The following is a 20,852-nucleotide window of genomic DNA, read 5'->3' as shown; positions in this document are numbered from 1 at the left end:
AGCTGATGATCAGTAGATCTCAAGACAATTTCAACAAACAGCTTGTTTAAATTACCCTCCTGTTTCATGCTTTTCATTCAGATATTGATTATGTTAAGTTTACATAACAAATAGTTGTTTGTTAAAATCAATATTTAAATAATATTTTCCATGGAACAAAATGCCAACAATGCTTTTATGGATGTAGATACCAATGGGACAACATCACTAAAAGTAGACCTCATATTAGCAAAGTATGGGCACTCCTATCCTACACATTCCATAAATGAGAAGGTCTCTTTTTCACCCATAAAGCTGGACCCCTGATTAGTTCAGCTTCATTGAAGCCCCTCAATGAATGGAATGGCACTGAGCCCCATCAACTCATGAGAGATCCTACACATTCTATAGGTGAGAGGGTCTCATTCCTACTTACAATGCTGAACCCCCTTATTAGCTAATCTCATCTCCATCACTGGTCCTACTCATTCCATCAGTGGGTGTTTCTTATTTACAATGAATGATGTCAAGAGGTTCTGAAATATAATAAATCCTTGGAATTAATGACATATAAAGACCAAAAGGGAATTTCATCACTACACATTGTCAGGGCTAAAACTGGGGGTAGAGAGAGGTGGTTGCCTAGGGTGCAGCAAGGTGGGAGGTTTGTTTGCTTCTGTATTGGTAGATTGGTAGATCATGTGGTGGAGCATCAGGTTGAAATTTTGGAGGAAAATATACTGCATTATGGGTAAACAAAATTTTGCACATGCCTTTATATATGTCCCTATACTCTTATTTTGGCATAAATACAGAATGTCCTCTTTATGATTGTATTGAGATATTTGTATTTGTATTCTTGGGTGTGTATAGCTTGTGACTCATGTAATGTGTGCCTTTTCTCCCAACAAATTGCATTTTATAGTGTATCAGCCCGCCCCGTGGTATGAGCTTAACCTGATTCATTGTTATTGGGTAAATAACTCAGTGGACAGTGGCAGAAAGCATCTTCTCAAGCTCCGATCTGTAGTTTGGCCCATTAACCAAATGGGCCAAAATGGGAATTAATTAAATGAAAGGATACAGTTTCCCTTTGCTAACCCCAATGTTAAAACAGCTTGTTGTATAATTCCAAAGGTATTTCTTTTAATAACTTTGAGACAAAACATTTGTGTGTGTTCTTCGCACTTAGCAATCAGAATGTGGGTTCCAGTCATTTACAAAGAAATGCAACGGCAATTTACTGTGAGATGATAGATCAGGAAGTACAGTAGATGCAATGACATTTTTTAACTGCACACTCAGATATCTTCAATATAAAACTGGACTCATACTTAAAGGAGCATGAATGAACCAGAAAACCTATATAAAACAGGGAATATTTTTTAAGTCAACCAATGGATTCCCTTGGTCTAGCTTTTCTGGTTCATGAATTAGGAAAGAACCCACTTACAAATTGCCCGTCTTGGCATTTTCCTGCTGTTCTTGTTTTGGGTGGGGTGAAATCTCATGGGGTAACATTTCTGAAAGTAATATGGGTACCATTACCGGAAGAGCTCAGAGGTTCTACTGGGAGAGAGGACAGGGTGTGGGAGATAAAATAAGCAAGGAGGGAGAGTAGAGTTGCCTTACAGAGAGGGAGAATGTAAACATTGTAAGGAAGAGCCAGTTGTGTTATTAGAACCGCACACAATTATTAATCATCAGCCACAAATGATCTGCAACTTCATTGGAAATGTGACCTCAGCAATACCCCCAGTTAGCAAGAACCTGTACTTCCCATAGGCTAACGAGTTAGTAGGGCTCATCATGTAAAGTCAGATCTTCGCAATTATGAGTTAGAAGACAAGGGGACCTTTCTCACTTATCAGTCCCTTCTCCTCCATGTTGTGTCATACTAATTCAGATAATGTCACAAGCTTAAGGTAGCAGTTACTGGTGAAAAGGAAACATCAGGATACGTGCAAAGGTTTAATAGATCTGGTTAGTACTTAGTAACTTTTATTATCTTACTTACTCAGAATGTAATTGCTGGAGACACAAGAGAGTTTCACTGCCGTGTATGTAGTCTTAGAGTAGAGGCTTCAGGTCCATCAGTTGTGGGATCTAGAACAAGACAACGTTTGATGAAAGGTGGGCAAGTTGTTGAGGGTTTAGATATAAAATATGAATAAAAAGTAAATGTGTTTATACAAAGAAATCACATGAATTACATACATAGAACATACAGAGTTACATACATAACAAAGAGTACTGGTACAAAAGGTGAGGAAGGCCTTGTGCCCTTAATAACTCTGCCCCGCCCGACATCTCTGAATTTGTCTCTAGATACTCACCCAAACGCTTATTACCTGCTCCACAACTCTTCTCTCATTACCCCCTCACATGCTCCCATTCAAGACTTTGTAAGGGCTGATTGTAAGCTGTTTTGCATAGGGCCTTCCTCACCTTTTGTACCGATACTGGTTGTTACTCTAACTAGTTCAGACTAATGACCCTCTTCATAAAAGCAATGCCATTCATGCTGCTGTAATATCAGGAGGGGCACCAACCTGAACCATTATGCACGGGGCCAATCCTATGTTCCTGCAATGGGACGAATATATTTATATTGTATTTGCAAGTCACTAAAATGGGCCTACTCAATGTTGTTGGTTCCCAGGGGTGTATTTATACATCTGTTGGTCTAAGCATATATTAAAGCTGCCACCCAACCTATAGTATGTCTAATCCAAATACATTTGCCCCATCTTTTCTATCTCCCAAGGTCACACCCATTTTCAAACCACCCACAGTCTTCCTTTCTGGTTGCGCCCTGCGTCCCGACCCTCCCAAGGTAAATAAAACAGTGAAAAGTGTGTAAACAATGAATTTATTGTATAATTACTGATTAATTACCTATTTCTCTTCCTATAAACAATATATAGCCATACGTGCTGAAAGTCAGCCAGATTTAGGCCCTTCTGCAGCCTTTGGGGGCAAAGCCTCCACTGCCCAAGCTCTCAGTGCTCCCTTAAATCTCTGGAGGGTTTTCAATATACGTATCCAGGGGTGTAACTACAGCTTGAAAGGCGAGGATCCTGGGAGTCTATGTTTTATGGCAGAAATCAATGTATAATGTTGGGTAAGGCCAAGCAGTCTTGGAAATACATATTAAATATATTCTGAATTAGAGATACAATTTGCTAGAGAAAGAGACCGTCTTTAGCGCAGTTTCGCGCCCTATTGCCAGACGAATTTTCACCCAGACTAACGATCGTTACTCTGCAAATTCTCTTTCGCCAGAGTTTCCTTCACCTCCTTAGACCTGAAGAACTGATTAGATGAAGCTACATCCTCCTTAATCTTATGTCAGTGACATCATATCCTGTATGCCGAAAAGTCATAAAAGTTCTAAACAACGCTGGTGTTTTTTTCATATTTTTTTATCCAATTTTAGGGGCATGCCACATTTGTTTTAGGGTGGGCTCTTTTCTAGGGCATTAGAGGATCTTTTGTCTTTATTTTGCTTCCTTGGACACGTGTAATAATAAGTGGCCACTTCAAGCATTTGCACCATCTCTAATAAAGACGTATATACTACCTATATACAAAAAACACAAAGTAGTGCTACACACACACTCTCTCACCGCTCTTTGCAGCGTCGGGTGCCGTCTGTGACCCTGTCTGCCCAGGTCTGGTTCACGTACAAGAAAATACTTCAGCAGCACTCCGATTATGGTGAAAAAATTGGAACTTTATTCGTGCCTCAAGCTAAGCGACGTTTCGAGCCCTTCCAGCCCTTTATCAAGCTTACGTAAGCTTGATAAAGGGCTGCAAGGGCTCGAAACGTCGCTTAGCTTGAGGCACGAATAAAGTTCCAATTTTTTCACCATAATCGGAGTGCTGCTGAAGTATTTTCTTGTACTACCTATATACACCCACCCTCTTCAGATTGACCTAAGCATAAGAGTACTAATGAAGGGTGAATTGAACGCTAGCGACAGATGAATGCTTACGCTGAAGTCAGGGCCGGAACTAGGGGTAGGCAGAAGAGGCACCTACCTAGGGCGCAAAGAAAGGGGGGCGCTGGACAGGTACCTGACTTTTGCCTACCCTTAGTCCATGTTCGCTGCTCCTCCCACTCCTCCCCGCCTCCCTCCCCTCAAGCGCTTTACCCCATCTCCCCAGTCACTTTCCCCGCCTCCCACCCCTCCCCTCAGTCACTTTCCCCGCCTCTCACCACTCCCCTGGGTCGCTTTGCTCTGCCTCCCTGCCTCCAGCGCTGTAACACTCTCCCCTCCGGCTTTGTGCTCATGTGTGCACACAATGTTTTCAGGAGCGCGCATGTCCGCGCGAGCGATCGCGGAGGGGAGCACGGAGGAGAGCGTGGAGGGGAGCGCGGTGGCCACCCGGGTCGCCTAGGGCACCTGGTTGGCTTGGCCCGCCACTGGCTGAAGTATTAACGCTAGTGAAATTTTGTCAGCGTTCGGCTGTTGAGATGCAACTTTGCATTTTAGTAAAGTAGCGTCCGGCCGGGGTTCAGGAAGAACAGTGGGTCTGGGCCCGCCGGGTTTTTGCCCGGTGTCCCGCCAGCCCAGTGCGACCCCGATAGTAAATGCCTTTTACTGGTAGGAAATGCATAAATATAAAATAGAAATCAATCTATAACACAATCGGTCCATCTATTTGCTATAAATTATAAGCGTCGTCTGCCCATTCGGGTCACCTCAATGTCTGTGTCTCCATTAGCCCTGTGTCAATCAATAAGGATCGTAACAAATAGAGCTTTAAAAAAATCATTTGAGGAAATTGTATCATAAACACATCAAATAAAGGGAAAAACAAGCAATTAGAATTTCTTTTGACACACCTCGGCATACACAGAGCAATTACTGCGTTCTCTTCCAAAAATGAGTGCACAGCCTTTCCGGTGGCTTCCATCTCAAAATGAGTTCCTGACAAAATACAAGTTGATTAAACAGGATAAATATCTACTTTTTGTTCTTGTATTTTATAACCCCATATACCTTTTAACACTCTCTTAAATATTGTTGTGTGTGTGATTCAGCTTAAACCTCTGAGTAAAATGAAATGTTTTTGGGCTGTAATCTTATTATTAATATCTTTATTGTTAGAAATGTGGGACGCAAGCCTGAAAACAAAGGGACAAAGTGGTGGGTTTATTAGAAGCCAATGACAATGTAAATCACCAATTTTACCAATTTTAGTGAATATAATACATTTTTTATGTGGCAACTTTTGGACCCCGCGCAAGTGCTCCACAAGCTCAGACTTGGGGTATCCTCCGGAAAAGCTCCACTTTCACCATTGAAGGGGAACTCCGCAAAAACATAACTTGAGCTTTTTGAAAAGTAAACATAATTTCAAGCAACTTTGCAATATACATCAATTAAAAAATATGCAGACTTTTCATGATTTTTAATGGTTTCTGACAGTTCCCTAAGCCTAGCCCCCTGCTCATCTTTCTGACTACTTTGCTGAGCTGACTGACTACTGTTACTTTGTATCAACAACCAACTATCCTCAGCCTGCATCCTCCAAACCCCACAATTCCCTGCACACGTGATTTCAATAAGGAACGTCCCAGTGCAATGCATTGTGGGTTATGTAGTTCCTGCATGCTGTCTGTAAGCTGTGGAGAAGTTGTTACAATTTGTAACATCAGTGTTTAGTCCCTCCTTCCCTGCCTGGATTTCAAATGATGCAGAAAGAGAAGAAATGTTAAACAGTTGGATTTCGGCATAGAAAATGGCATTTATTCAGACTTTTTAAGAAACAGGTAACTGTGATGGGTATATTAGGGGTTTCTGTGTTATGTGAGCCTCTTTATCAAATTTTGGTTTGGAAGCCGGAGTTGCTTCCTTATGGCTAAACAAACGATTGGCATGCATAGCAACTTCGGCAATTTGGGCATATTATTATTTATTATATTGCGCATGTGGAACAGTCCTGGACAGGACACTAATGAACAATTTAAATATATATTGGTAAAATCCTCTGGATATGCTGGGGGCCCTAAAAGGAATTTGCTGTGGGGCCCAGTAACATTAAGTTATGCCACTGCCCAGGCCCGAGCATTTTCTAATAAAAGGAGCTCCACCCATGGGTCCAAATGTTATTGATTATATTCAGTAGGGGGAAGGGGAGGGTTACTGAAAAAAATGTGAGTTCTATCACTACAAATCTGTACTCATCTAAAGGCATATTTTTTTGGGGGGGAAAAAGGCTAGCATTTAAATTTATATACAGTATAATCCGATTTTATGATTCCCATCAAAACAGCGCAAATTCCAGGAAAAATCTTTAAATCCCGGAAAGAAAAAAAACAACACTTGCCTGAATGGGATCTCGACAAAACAGTATCAATTCCAGGAAACCAGAAAATCCGGGGATGGAAAATTTGGGTTCTACTGTATAAATATATATTTATCTATATATATATATATATATGGAATAAGGAAGCCATAAATCCAATGAATATAGATTTCATGGCCCCCAGCACAGTAACACAATCCTTTTCCTATATAACACTATATTTATCAAAATCCACATTTTTCTGATTATTTGAATTATTTTACAAAAAGTCCAACCTAATTAGAATCACCAATTGGAACTTATTTATTGTTAAAAAAGCATGATTTAATCGAATCGGGGACACACATGAAAAAATCGAATTGTACGATTTTTTTTGGAGCTTTTTCACAGAATCCCTCGATTATTTTTGGCCTTTTTCGATGAAAAGCGCAGATTTTTGCCCGGAAAGTCCAAAATAGTCAGATTTCCGGGCAAATTCCAGCGCAGACCAAATAAACTTTCAAATAAGATAGGCAGTGTCGGACTGGGACACCAGGGGCCCACCCAAAAACCTAAGACCAGGGGCCCACTTTCAGTACTATTCCTCACTCAACCTCTATTCTCCTAGTCTCTTTACATACTATCAGCGCCGGATTTCAATGAGGGGCGCCCCTAGGTTGTGCGGTCCGACCAGGCGGCTGCGCGGTCCTAGCGCCCACCTCACCTCCCCTTCCTAGCGCGCCGGCGAAAAAACGCAGGCGCAGCTGCTGTAATTGAATGGGGACGCACACGTCCCCACAATGCGGCTGGGCGGCATGCCGCCCCTATTTTTTTGCCGCCCTCGGCCCGGGCTTATGCGGCCTTGCCGCAAATCCGGGCCTGCATATTATAATCTATTATTCCATCTATTTAGGCTTTTTGTTCTAATAGAAAAGTGGAATGACCATGAAATAGGCCAAATGTTTAGCAGCATGAGGGGCCACTGACACCTGGGCCCACCGGGAGTTTTCCTGGTATCCCGTTGGGCCAGTCCGAAACTGAAGATAGGGACCTCTCCCACTGACTTGTATACAACCTGTGCAGGTCTGAGATGCTGGATTTTCAGATTCAGCCTTTTTTCATCCTCGGGATATAATAAATCTAAAAACATTTTTTTCCCACTAAAAATTCAGATTTCATAGTAGCAAAAACTCAATTTGGTGGAGTTTTTGGAATTCGGACTTTAATAAATAACCCATATTGAATTGTTCCTCTGACTTGTGAGATTCAATTATTGTTTTTGAGTTGTATGGCATTGGACATGAACGCTAAAATTCCAGTTAAAAGAAGAACTGCTGGAAAACCCCCGATGGTTTTATTTATCTGCAGCAGCTGGACCAGCAGCGATTGGACATCTCTGAGAGTAAACGGGGCCCCTCCCCAGAAGGAGCCCATGTGTCATACTTGAAGCATGACCACCGGATAACTGTAGGCCCGAGGCAATTGATGCAAGTGCCGGCACGTCCCATTCTGTTTTCCAGTTCTTTGGAAGCTGTTCATTTGTTCACATTGTGCACATTCTTGCGTACGTTCTGATAACCCCGGCCTCTTGGCTTCTGCCAGGAACCAGCAGAATAATTCAACATTTCCCAGGGTTTCCATGAAGTGGTGTTTTTTCACGGCCAAAAATAAGCATTCCTATTGAAATAATGTAATACGTATGTAAATCCACAAGGAAGTGAGTAATGATTCCTGGACACAGATATGTTAATTCTGCTATTAATGGGAGTATCATTTGCACGAAGCAAAACAAAAGCTGAGAGACAAGCTGTCCGTGTGAGAAGAGAGAACTGAATTGCACTTGTATGATACCATCATAAACTCAAAAGTTGAAAGATGCTATGGGCATCATTTATCAATTTCCCAGCCCTGTACTTAGTGCCTGCAATTTTTTTGCACCTGGGGGGGGGGGGTTGTACGTCTGAATGTGAAAGTTATGGGGCGTCCAAAGGGATTTCCAGGCACTGTCCCGGAGCTTGCTTCATAAATACACACAAAGATGGAGTGCTCTACCTCATGCGATGAATCCTTTCGGATCAGGTGCTTTAAACAGTATTTGATCCAACCTGCCACGGGTCAGAGAATCAATTGCAAAAGTCCAATATACTGTAGCACATTGCAAATTGTATAATATTCAATTCATTTGAGCAGACATGTGGCAACGTTTTGGGCCTCACAGGACCCTTTCTCAAGCCTGAGCAACATCTTGATTATCCCATAAAGCTATCTCATGAAAACTCTATAGGGAAATTTCGAATTGAATCAGGAGATGTTTTCTCATGAGAATGAATGTGGTCCATTAGGTCTGGTCATGTCCTGTGCTGCTTTTGTCTTCGTCTTACATGTTCTTTTGCACCAGATGAGAAAGGACCTAGAGTTGCAGCTTCATACACTGCATTGTTAACTATAGACACATGCCACCACCCATGCTTCATACATAGTCCTTTCATAGTCTGAATGTTGGGTTTGGGCTGTGGTATATCAATGTCCTGGTTATGGTGTTGGTTTCTGTGAACCCTGAACTACTCATAATCTTCACCCCTAAAACCCCAGTAGCCTTTGGTGTCTGCCCTCCATTCCTCGTAAGTAGGTCCAGCACTAGATGAACATTCCTCCATGTACACGAGAAAGCAAGGGAAAGTCTTTTCAATATGTCTGTACGCCCATGTATTCAAGCTTATCTTCTCTAGACTCTGTTGAGTAGAGTCCTGCGTGGAACCAAGTTCTAAGACCCGGCCGTGACCCGCAGCCCGTGACCCGAACCGCAACCCCCATATTTACCCACTGTGATCCGCTACCCGACCCGCAACTGCCTTATCCGCAACCCACCGACCACCATCACACAGGAAGTGATGGTGCTGCAAGCCGGAAGTGACATCATCAAAAGTGGGCGGCTACAAAACTTGTTTTTGTAGTTTTGTAAAACTTTAAAAGGAGTAATATATAGACAAAATTACATAAGATAAGAAATTTAGATGAGAGCTGCAACACGACCGGCGACCCGCAGACCCGTGGCTACCTGAAAATCCTCCCCTCATTCCGCAGGGTGCCCGCTTTTTTTGCGAGTAACCCGTGGGTACCCGACCTGCTGCAGGACTCTACTTTTGAGCAGGGGCTTTCAGATTTTGCTTTTGGTTAAATATCCCCGCAGATCTATAATCTTTGCTATATTATACAGTGCTTTATAAATGAAGGACACAGAGTTTGGAATAAGGTACAAGGGGTATTTGGTGCCGTGGCACTTGCTTTGCAGGACGACTTTGTATCCGGTCAGCTTATAGAAGGCGCATTGTAGCGCTGGATGAATCCTGCAAACTAGTAGTTTATGCAGACAGCCCATGTAATTAGCTGAGTGATCCTGATTTCTGCTCAGTGTGTGGTCTGATGTGTCTTGCGCACATGGGCTCGCAGGGTGGGGGGTATCGCTCTATCTACGGCCAATCTCTCTCTCTCTCTCTCACACTAACGATTGTTTTTAACCTCTTCAGTTGAAGGCAAATACGTGCATTATAGTACAGATATGGGGTCTATTATCCTAAATCCAAATAAGGGATTTTAAATTGGATCAGGCTATATAAAAAAAAAAGAATACCGTATATACAGTAAACCCAATAGGATTGTTTTGCCACCAGTACAAATTAATGCAAAAAATAAGAAAATGCTATTTGCTGATTGGTTGCCATGGGTTACTAGAATGTTGCAGCTTTCTTCCGGGTCGTACTGGGCCGGCAGTGTCCCGGGAGAAAACCCGGTGGGCCCAGAACCGCTCTGTGCCGCGATCTCTGTCTCCGGCCCCCGGATGCATCAAAAGCAGGTAGACGCATTCATGTGCGCAGTGGGAGAGGACATGCCGATGATGGCTGCGGCCGGGGTCTGCAGGGGGGTTTACAGCAGGGTCGGGGCCTCCCAAGCCGACCCTGCCTTTCTTAAAATAAGCCTGTCAGTATTAATACAGGTATGGGACCTGTTATCCAGAAACCTTGGGACCTGAGGTTTTCCCGATAAGGAATCTTGTATATAGGCACATGCAGGTTTATCTATCCATTTATCTATCCATACATCCCATACACAAACACACAAATCTCAGTGGTAATTCAAATGATGATAAACTGCAGCACATGTTATGTGTTGGTGGTGGGGGTTAAAATATATATATATCCCTGTCTAAGCATTTTGTGTGTGTGTAGCAGAACATCGGGTAATATCAGTCATCGCCATGATTTTGGTGTTCTCTGGCTTCCCATGCCGGTGCGCTGCTGTCTGAGACGTACTTTTTAATTTAGACACTTCCTTAGGAAATCTGCATCTCACAGGTAATCCCGAAAATCTCTCTTTCCTTTCTTGTGTGTTTCAGCTGTCTGCTGTCCGACACACCCTTTCCTTTCATGAGTTAAACATCACAGGACGAGGTTCTGCCAGCTCATATCCCCGCATCAAAGGGTTAATAACACTAGTAAGGTGAGGTGGTGGGAGGATCTGAACTGGGAAAAAGGCAGAGGTGCAACCAGGAAAACTTAGGTGTGATCTGCCTGTGAGTGAGGAGAGAGAAATTTAGGAGTTGTACGCACAGTTGAGGCTCCAAATATCTGATCTGGAGGGATATCTGCCTGGAGGAGGGTGATCTCTCCATGTTCTTAGATGGTTCATCTAAAATGGTCTTCAGACTGCAGAGGTAAAGTTGTCTCTGTTGTCCCCTGGTCAATCACCCTATAAGATCGACAAGATATTGGAATGATATAATCTTGTGACTAAACTCTGAGTTATATTGAAAAAAAAAAAAAAAATCAGTGATTCGCTCAAGGACTCCCATTGGCTCGAGTAACATTTCTAAAAGACGGTGAACTAAGTTGCACATGCAGAATCACCATCCGGCTGATTCTTGGATGTCCAGAGGCTGCTGATCTCCTTGAATGCCTCAAGGCTTCTAATCGTCATATAAACACTACCTGCCAATAACTAGATGCCCTCAGGCTAGTCAACGTCAAAGCCTCAAGGCTCTTTACTCTACAAGTAAGGTGCAGTATCTAATTCCAATCAGTCCCGTGGGAAAATATTTCTGGAGAACCTTAAACTTCTGATAAACTGATGAAAAAAATGCAAGGCTTCTATAAACCGGTTCTGGTTTAGGATAGATGAGCAGCGAAGGTGGTGGGTCACCCAATAAGCAGAACCAAGGTTTCCAATTAAACCAGAGTCATGACCCCATGATGTTCCAATAGTGTCTGTCATAAGAATTACAGCTTCAACCTGATCATCTCACCGCATCTCTAGGAATCTGGAGCAACTTTGTAAATCTGAAGTGGATTATAAAAAGGTAGGTCGCTCTTATTGCTTTTGAACAAGGGTAAATATATTGTATGTTAAAAATCCTTAAAAATCCATATCATGTGTATCTATATCATACTTTTTGATGCAAATTCTTGGTTGGGGGGTTTTGTTCATGTCCTGTAACCTGGAGAATGGTCTCTGCCAAGAACGAAACGTCGGTTAAATAAATTACCCCCTTTATTTCACTTTGCAAAGACCAGTGAGAGCAGTTTCATATGATGTTATATGTGCTATACATATATGTGTTTCCATCAATATCTTTATATCTATGCCATTCATATCTAGCTATCTTAAATTGTCTATCAATCTCTCTGTCCGTCTACCAACCTTCTGCCTACCGATCTATCAATAAATAAGCAATGTCACCCACAATAGGGAAAGTAAATTCCTAGGTTAACCTGCAAATTGGTATCAGTGATCTATACGAATGTGCAAAGTAATTAGCATTTATCTTGAGGAGCTATTAGTTGTATTTAAGATACATATTCTGATTTTTAAGTGCAGCCACTCTGAACATTCGCCTGTGGCATGAGCTTTACCATTGCCCCATGAAGAGTCTCTAATTACCCCTGATATGATGAGATGGAGCGGTTGTAGACTCCACCACCAGTCAAAACATAATAAATGTCCTACAGTTTTTCTCCTATACTGTCCTTTTAAACCCTCAGATATACAAATAAGATACAAGATAAGTCAGGAGAAGCCATATGCATATTTTACTCAATGACATCTCTTCCACTGCAAGTTTCAATTAAGAGCTATAAATGTTGATTTTAGATATATATATATATATATATAATTACCAACTGCCAAACACCCCTTTTGATTCCTTCTTTTGAGGTTTGGACGAAGGTTCTTGTGTGGAACCAAAACATTCAACACAATAAACCTTCATCTTGCTTGACCTTTTTTTTTGTTTGAACTTCCCCCCTGCTGTCAACTTATATATATATATATATATATATATTTATATATAAAATTACCAACTGCCAAACACCCCTTTTGATTCCTTCTTTTGAGGTGCCGAGTAGTTTGGACATAGAAGAGAAAAGATAGATGAGAAACTGAGGAACCATCCTACTAGATATCTAAAATTTGTCATACCATCACATAAAAGATATGCCGTTTCTGGGTTATTCTTAAATCGAATTCTTAAAATAAATTGTTTGTGCGAAGTCACGTCTATGATATATATATATATATATATATATATATATATATATATATATATATATATATATATATATATATATATATAGTCTAAGACTCTAAGTGATGAAACATTTGTTCTGAATGAGAACTATCATGGTATGTTTAGCTTAGTTTCCTTTTTAGGCAGTTTTTTTTCAAACCGTTTCTGTTCCAGTCCAAGTTTTGGCCATGGCTCCCCTTGAAGGTCCAGATATCGGGAATTATTGGAAATATCAATTTATCAGTCATGATTTCAAGAATATGTAGGGTAACAAATACATATTCACCTCAAATCTCACCATAACTGACCTCCAAGCTGGACTTTCAGGTGCAAATTGCCATTTTCTCCAATTCCCATCCTAACATGCCAAAGCCCTTTGTGCCTGAAACTTTTCAGTATTCGTTTTTATAAACGTATATTTTATCTGTTTCGAAACACAGTAAGGCCAGTTGGATCAGAAGCCAATTACATTATGGTTACTATTTAGCTTTATTGTTTTTAGCATTACACTAAGATCCAGTAGCTTTCAATTCTAAAGGCCCCCATACACGGGCCGATAAAAGCTTCCGACAGATTGAGTGGGCAGCTTATTGGCCCGTGTGTGTGGCCCTCCGACGGGCTTCCCCAATCTAGTCAGGCAGATATCGATCGGGCAGGGTAAAAAATCCCATTGGATCATGACCGCATCTGTTCGTTGATGTGGTCCCGTGATCCGCCCGCCCGTATGGCCTCCATTCTAAACTGATCGTTGGGCCCTTATGGACCACGATTAGATCAGCCCAATATCGCCAACCTCAATGTGGGCCTATCGGAGACAGATCCGCTTGTTTGGCGACATCGCCCAGTGTATGGCACCTTATGATGAAGAGCCACAGAACAAGAAATGTAATACAGGCATGGGACCTGTTATCCAAAATACTCAGGACCTGGGGTTTTCTGGACACATTTTAGTAGTTTGGATCTCCATGCCTTAAGTCTGCTACAAACTAATTTAAATATTAATTAAACTCAATAGAATTGTTTTGCCTCCAACAAGGATTAATTACATCTTAGTCTTATCATTACAGAGAGAAAGGAAATCATTTTTAATAATTTGAGTTATCATATTAAAACAAAATCTATGGCCTTCAAGTAATTAGTTGCTTTCTGTATAATGGGTTTCTGTATAATGTATGCCATTCCTATATATGAAATCATTGTAATACACACACCTATGCACTAACAGTCCAGTGTAAATGGTCTAAGAATACATTGTCTACAGCATATTAGAAGTTCATTTTTTTTCCAACTAATATTCAATAGTTTTGCAAATAAAACCCCAAAAGTCTTAATTCCTTTAGTAAACTGAACGTATCCACATATATATATATATAGTGAATAAAGTACCCCCTCTTGTAAAATATAAGGATATTATAAGTTACCGAGGAGTTTCATGACCATATAAAAGTACGAGGCCGAAGGCCGAGTGTATTTATACAGGTCATGGAACTCCGAGGTAACTTATAATATCCTCATATTTTACAACTGGGGGTACTTTATTAATTATAATACACAAATTTTAGTGAGTCATGTGACAGAAATTACATCACTACTCACCGTTTATAACTGATGACATCACTACTCACCGTTTATAAGGATATAATTTACAAGATATTCATGGCTTTTGTGTATTATATATATATATATATACAGTATGTGTTTATTATGCCTTTCCTTTTCATCCGTTCATGTTTAAAACCACGTCATATTCCCCTACTTTACTTTTAAGGCTTCAAAGTTTTAAATGAATTTTTCTGGCACCACGGAGGTTTCTATGCAACCTTTCTATGCAACAATCCGGTGTTGCATTACAATAGACGAATGTGCATCGATAAATGTATATCTATACATTTGGGGGCACATTTACTTAGGTTCGATTATCAAAAATCCTTCGACTTCGAATATCAAAGTCGAAGGATTTACCGCATTTCCTACGATAGAAGGATTTGAATCCATCGATCGAACGATTTTCCTTCGATCAGAAAATTGTTAGGAAGCCTATGGGGACCTTCCGCATAGGCTAACATTGCACCTCGGTAGGTTTTAGGTGGCGAAGTAGGGGGTCGAAGTTTTTTTTTAAAGAGACAGTACTTCGACTATCGAATGGTCGAATAGTCAAATGATTTTTAGTTCGAATCGTTCCATTCGAAGTCGTAGTCGAAGTAGCCAAAAAAATCATTCGAAATTCAAAGTTTTTTTTTATTCCATTCCTTCACTCAAGCTAAGTAAAATGTGCCCTGTAGATACTGTAGATAGATAGATAGATAGATAGATAGATAGATAGATAGATAGATAGATAGATAGATAGATAGATAGATAGATAGATAGATAGATAGATAATAGATAGATAGATAGATAGATAGATGATAGATAGATAGATAGATAGATAGATAGATAGATAGATAGATAGATAGATAGATAATAGATAGATAGATAGACATCACACAGGTATGAGATTCATTATCCAAAATACTCAGAACCCGGGGTGGTGCCCCATGCCTTAAAACTACTAAATGACATATAAAGAAACCCCATTAAATTGTTTTGCCATCAACATGGATTAGCGCAATCCTAATTACAAGGTACATGGCGCTATCTTAATATCACAAAGAAAAACGAATTGGCTGTGCTTTGATGACATTTTTTTTTGTGGTATTAAAATGCGTAAATGTCTGTAAAAAAAACAACCTGTAAAGTTGATCTTTATTAACAATGTTTAGTAATGTCACCGGTTATAAACGGTGCTTAGTGATGTCACTAAATAAATCTTTCCTGAGTTTAAAATGGAATATCTGTATTGGTCTGAGCTCAGATATGACGGCATTTAGAAAATGAGGCAGTCATTGCCTCCGTCGGCCTTTCCAGGTATCACTTGGTGGCCCTAACTGGCGGCTGCCTATAAATGCCGGCTTTGGCCATAGTCGGAGCATTTGCCATTCATTTGAGAGGGAAGGGTGTTTGGACGGAGTGACATTGGTCCTTGCCACTGATTTCCCTGTGTATAACCTTTAAAATATATCTTTATAAATGGTGGTTAGTGATGTCATTGGTCATACTCTATATATAGTGGTGTCACTTGGCTCTACAAACATTTGGATTATAGGAAATACCAAACCTCTGTGGGGATAATATGAAGTCTGCCCCCGAGTGTAATGACGTGCCCCTTGTATAGAACAAAGTCAAGCACCCATTAGGACTTATTTACCATCGCCATGGACAAAAGGGTACAAAGAGGTGCAACTTTTTCAGCCCTCGTAGATGCTGGGACCCTTAGCCATTATGGATATGTCAGTAATTCTTAAAACTTGTTACACAAACCTCCATAATTATGTATGAAAACGTAAGAACTCTCTAGCACTGCACAAGTTCATGCGCTGTCCTTCAGACTATGTGGCCCTCATACCCTTGGAGGTCTCTCTCATCCTCCACTTCTCATTAGAGCCGAGACTGTAATTACTGTAATTTGCATCCTTCAGGCCTTTATTACAGTTGCTGGCTCCTGGGATATTTAGGATGAAAGATAAACTATATTTACATTTCCTCGGAATATCTGAAAACATCTAATCAGGGTCGGGTGACGTGGGATCTTCGTCCCATAATTCACATGCACAAGAGTGCAAGCTCTCAGGTGGGAGTCACAGGGCATTCAAGGAAACACAGAGACACAAAAACTTGAGCAGAGAACGATGACTTTTTAAGTGCGTTATTTTCCTTTAACCTCACACCTCTGTCATTTACACTTCTACAGATAACCACGTCTGGGTCTCCATCTCTGCAATGCTGACTGCTGTTTGTAGCTCTTTGGGGAACCAACCATCTGAGACAACTGGCTCTCCGTCATCACCTGAGATCTCTGTGAGACCGTACCTTCAACTTTCCGAATCAGATTCAGGACTTTCCTTACAGCAAGACTGTATTCAAGAGTGTTCCTTTCCTGCTAGCGAGAAATACGCCTCCCTGACCTCTGTGAGACCCTCCGGGCAGACATTTTCAGTTCGGGAATCTGAGGAAAGCAACTTATTTCCCAAGTTTTTGCACCCACCTCTAGATATGTCTCACCCATATGAACCTTGGATCCGACCCCCAGGTCCAGGCGGATCTGGAGAAGAGGGTGGGGTACCTTCTTGGTGGGATCTTCACGCTAGTTCTAGCTGGGTTGATCTACAGCCTGGAGCAGGGGGCTTTTCTGCTTCTTCACCACACCAACCTCCACTTGGAGGTTATAGCTCAGAGATGTGTGTGCCTCCCCCACACATGCTTCCTCCTTCTTCCCACCTCATGGGAGCTTTGGAACCAACTCTGGACTCCCATTCCTCTGACCAGGGTTCAGAAGGTTCACCTCGACCCAAAGGTGTTCGAAGAGCGATGCCACGGAGTGCAGCCCAAGCAGCCTGTCGTTGTCCTAACTGCCAAGAGGCAGAACGTGTGGGTGGTGGAGATGGTGGCAAGCACAAAAATCTTCACAATTGCCACATTCCAGGATGTGGCAAAGCATATGCCAAGACCTCCCATCTAAAGGCTCATCTGCGATGGCATAGTGGAGACAGACCATTCGTGTGCAACTGGCTGTTCTGCGGCAAGAGGTTCACTCGGAGTGATGAGTTACAAAGGCATCTTCAGACCCATTCAGGGGCTAAAAAGTATCCGTGTTCCTCCTGTAGTCGTGTCTTCATGCGCAGTGATCACTTAACCAAACACATGAAGACACATGAGGGTGAAAACAGGGGGGCAACAGAGGCATCAAGTAAGGCCAAGAGTGAGCCAGATGAGAGTGGAGCAAGTAACACAAACTGAGACTTTACAAGCAACTAGGGGGCCCTGTCCTGGATGAGTAGATCCTACCTCCGGACTAGAACAAGAGAGGAGTTCTGTAACATATTTAATTTATTTTGTAGAGGCAATAGATTAAGTGTTTCAGCACCCTGACATAATATCTCATAATGTTTCCTTAACAGTCTGTATCAACACATTCTCTATTTGGACAGTGTAATGAAATTCCAATGATATGACAACACCGAAAAAAGATTGTAGGGTATAGATATCATTTCAGTATCTACAGTGCCATCTCAATGACTCTTGGGCATTATCATCTATGGGAGAAGGACATAACTGAAGGAAGTCTTCTTAGTTACCAATATGGAGAGGAGTTGTAAATGAGTAATAGGACCAGTCAGCCACATAAAGGGCCCTCGATAGATTAGGAAGAACGTTATATAGGACGTAGCTAGATACCAAGTATGGAGATTTAGATCTTCTTGTTTGAAAGTCTAGCAGATGAGTTAGATTCTACCTGGTGGAGGACCAAAAAGAGGTCAACAAGGTATAGCAGTGCCACATCATTGTTAGTCCATTACAATAGAGAAAGCACATGGTTAGGAATGAAAGAGGACACGGGAATGTATTCTTCAGGCTAATATCAGAATGTCCAAGCCAAAGGAGTGTTCCTGGTCAGACATTTGTTGGTTACAAAGGTGTGATAAGCAGCAACGAGTCTACTGGAAACCACATGCAATAATAGAAGCAACTGACAGAAGGGAGACAAAGGTAACTTTAGAGACAGAACAGGGTTATTCAGATTCAAGAACATTAATAATAAATATAAGAAGATGCTTTGAGTATTAAGAAAGAGTAAATAAAGGAACAGCTGGTAGAAGAGAGTGCAGCTTATTCCGAGTAAGTACCAGGGATAAGTACTAGGGATGCACTAAATACACTATTTTGGATTCGGCCGAACCCCCCGAAGTTGGGAAGGGGAAAACATTTTTTTACTTGTTTTGTGACAAAAAAAGTCACATGATTTCCCTCGCCACCCCTAATTTGCATATGCAAATTAGGATTCCGATTCGGTTCGGCCGAATCCTGATGAAAAAGGCCGAATCCCTAATAAGTACTATTGGGGGGACAGCAAGGAAACCAGCAGGGGAGCAGTCCCTCGTTCAGGGTTGGAGAAAGCTGGAAACTGTTGATGGATAGAGAAGACTATCCTGTCCCAGAGCTGAGCTGTATTTTCTGATGTTCCCGGCGTTTTATTATTCCCAGTGCCGGGAGTTCTGCTATTCCCACGCCCAGTGATCCCGCTTTAAACCCCTATAAGCCACTCTCTGTGCTTTTAACTTTAACTACCACCTTGCTGGTGTTTTTTTCCGTCCCCTGAGTGTCAGCAAAACAGAGAAGCCAACAAAATGTTTTTGGGAGAAGGATGCCAAGTTAACCCTTTGCTCTCCCTCTCGTTAATCAATGAGTGGGGGGGGCGGCCTCTCCTACACACAAGCTCACAGTGTATTGTGGGGGAAATGTACCTATAAAACAGGGTGTGGAGGGATACGGGCGAAGAAATGCTCCACGCCCCAGAAAAGCACCCGCACGCACTGGCTGCACCCAGGGGACCTGTAGGGAACTGAATTAACCCTCACCTGCCCAATGGATAGAATTCCTTGGAACTGGTGTACGGGCCGATGTGATGGTTGATTTATTGGGGCGCTCAGTCTGGAACACGGCCAGTAATTCTACTTTGTTTCTCTTTTATCTGTATAGAAGCCACTAATCCATGTATCATATTTGCTGTGCCCTGTTGTGGCCATTTGTTTCTTGTTAAAGGGCTGCTTTGCCTTTAAGTTGACTTTTAGTATGTTATAAAATGACCAATTCTAAGTCACTTTTCAGTTTTCAGTTTTTTCAAATAGGGGTCACTGACCCCATCTAAAAAACTGAACACTCTGTAAGGCTACACATATATTGTTATTGCTTTTGATTACCTCTCCTATTCATATTCCAGTCTCTTATTCAAATCAATGCATGGTTGCTAGGGGAATTTGGACCCTAGCAACCAGACGGCTGAAATTGCAAACTGGAGAGCTGCTGAATAAAAAGCTAAATAACTCAAAAACCACAAATAATAAAAAAGGAAAACCAATTGCAAATTATCTCAGAATATCCCTCTGTACATCATACTAAGAGTTAATTTAAAGATACACATTCTATTTATACTACAGGAATAATTGTTATAAATAAACCTGTCCATATTTCATGACATTTACCATTTTCTTGCACAAAGGGAAAATGTATCCTGTATCCTACAGTTACCTATGAGACCTGTTATCCAGAAAGCTCCCCATTGCTGAAAGTCCGTCTCCCATAGATTCCATTTTAAAGTAATAATTGCAATTTTTAAGAATGATTCCCTTTTTCTGTGTAATAATAAAACAGTCGCTTGTACTTGATCCCAACTAAGATATAATTAATCCTTATTGGAAGCAAAACCAGCCTATTGGCTTTATTTCATGTTAATATGATTTTCTAGTGGACTTAAGGTATGAAGATCCAAATTACAAAGAGATCAGTTATCCAGAAAACTCCAGGCCCTAAGTATTCTGGATAACAGGTCCCATACCTGTACTTGATCCCAACTAAAATATAATTAATCCTTATTGGAGGCAAAACCAGCCTATTGGCTTTATTTACTGTTTACATTAATTAAGGCCTTTTTTTTTTTTTTAGCAGACTATGGTATGAAGATCCAAATTACAGAAAGATCTCTTATCCAGAAAACCCTAAGGTCCCCAGCATTCTGGATAACAGATCCCATACTTGTATAGGATTTATTATCCAGAATGCTTGGGATCTGGGGGTTTCCAGATAAGAAGTCTTTCTGTAATTTGGATCTCCATACCTCAGTCTAAAAAAAGTCTATACCTTAAGTCTGCTATAAAAATAAATCATGTAAACATGAAATAAACAGGATTGCTCTGTAGCCAATAAAGATTAATTTTATCTTAATTAGGTACAAGGTACTGTTTATTATTACAGAGAAAATTTGAATTATTTGATTAAAATAGAGTCTATGGGAAACCTTCTGAGAGTTAAATAACGGGGTTCCAGATAACGGCTCTCGTACCTGTATTGGGGTCCCTGGGGTGGTATAGGGAAAATAGCAATTGTGGTCCCTACTAGAAAAAACAAAAGTCTCCAGTGCTTTATG

General features: G+C 41.2%; 1 protein-coding gene across 1 annotated transcript; it reads left to right on the top strand.

Moving 5' to 3' along the window:
• Positions 1 to 10,765: 10,765 nt before the first annotated feature.
• On the top strand, positions 10,766 to 19,557 carry sp6.L (Sp6 transcription factor L homeolog). Its single transcript, XM_018234752.2, has 2 exons — positions 10,766 to 11,629; positions 16,623 to 19,557. Exon 2 carries the CDS (start codon positions 16,652 to 16,654, stop codon positions 17,666 to 17,668), a length of 1,017 nt encoding a protein of 338 aa, XP_018090241.1. The 5' UTR covers positions 10,766 to 11,629; positions 16,623 to 16,651; the 3' UTR covers positions 17,669 to 19,557.
• The last annotated feature ends 1,295 nt before the right edge of the window (positions 19,558 to 20,852 follow it).

Source organism: Xenopus laevis, chromosome 9_10L, assembly GCF_017654675.1.
Source record: "Xenopus laevis strain J_2021 chromosome 9_10L, Xenopus_laevis_v10.1, whole genome shotgun sequence".
NCBI classification, from domain to species: domain Eukaryota; kingdom Metazoa; phylum Chordata; class Amphibia; order Anura; family Pipidae; genus Xenopus; species Xenopus laevis.
The sequence above is the reverse complement of the archived record's forward strand: the minus strand, read 5'-3'. Positions and strand labels throughout refer to the sequence as shown.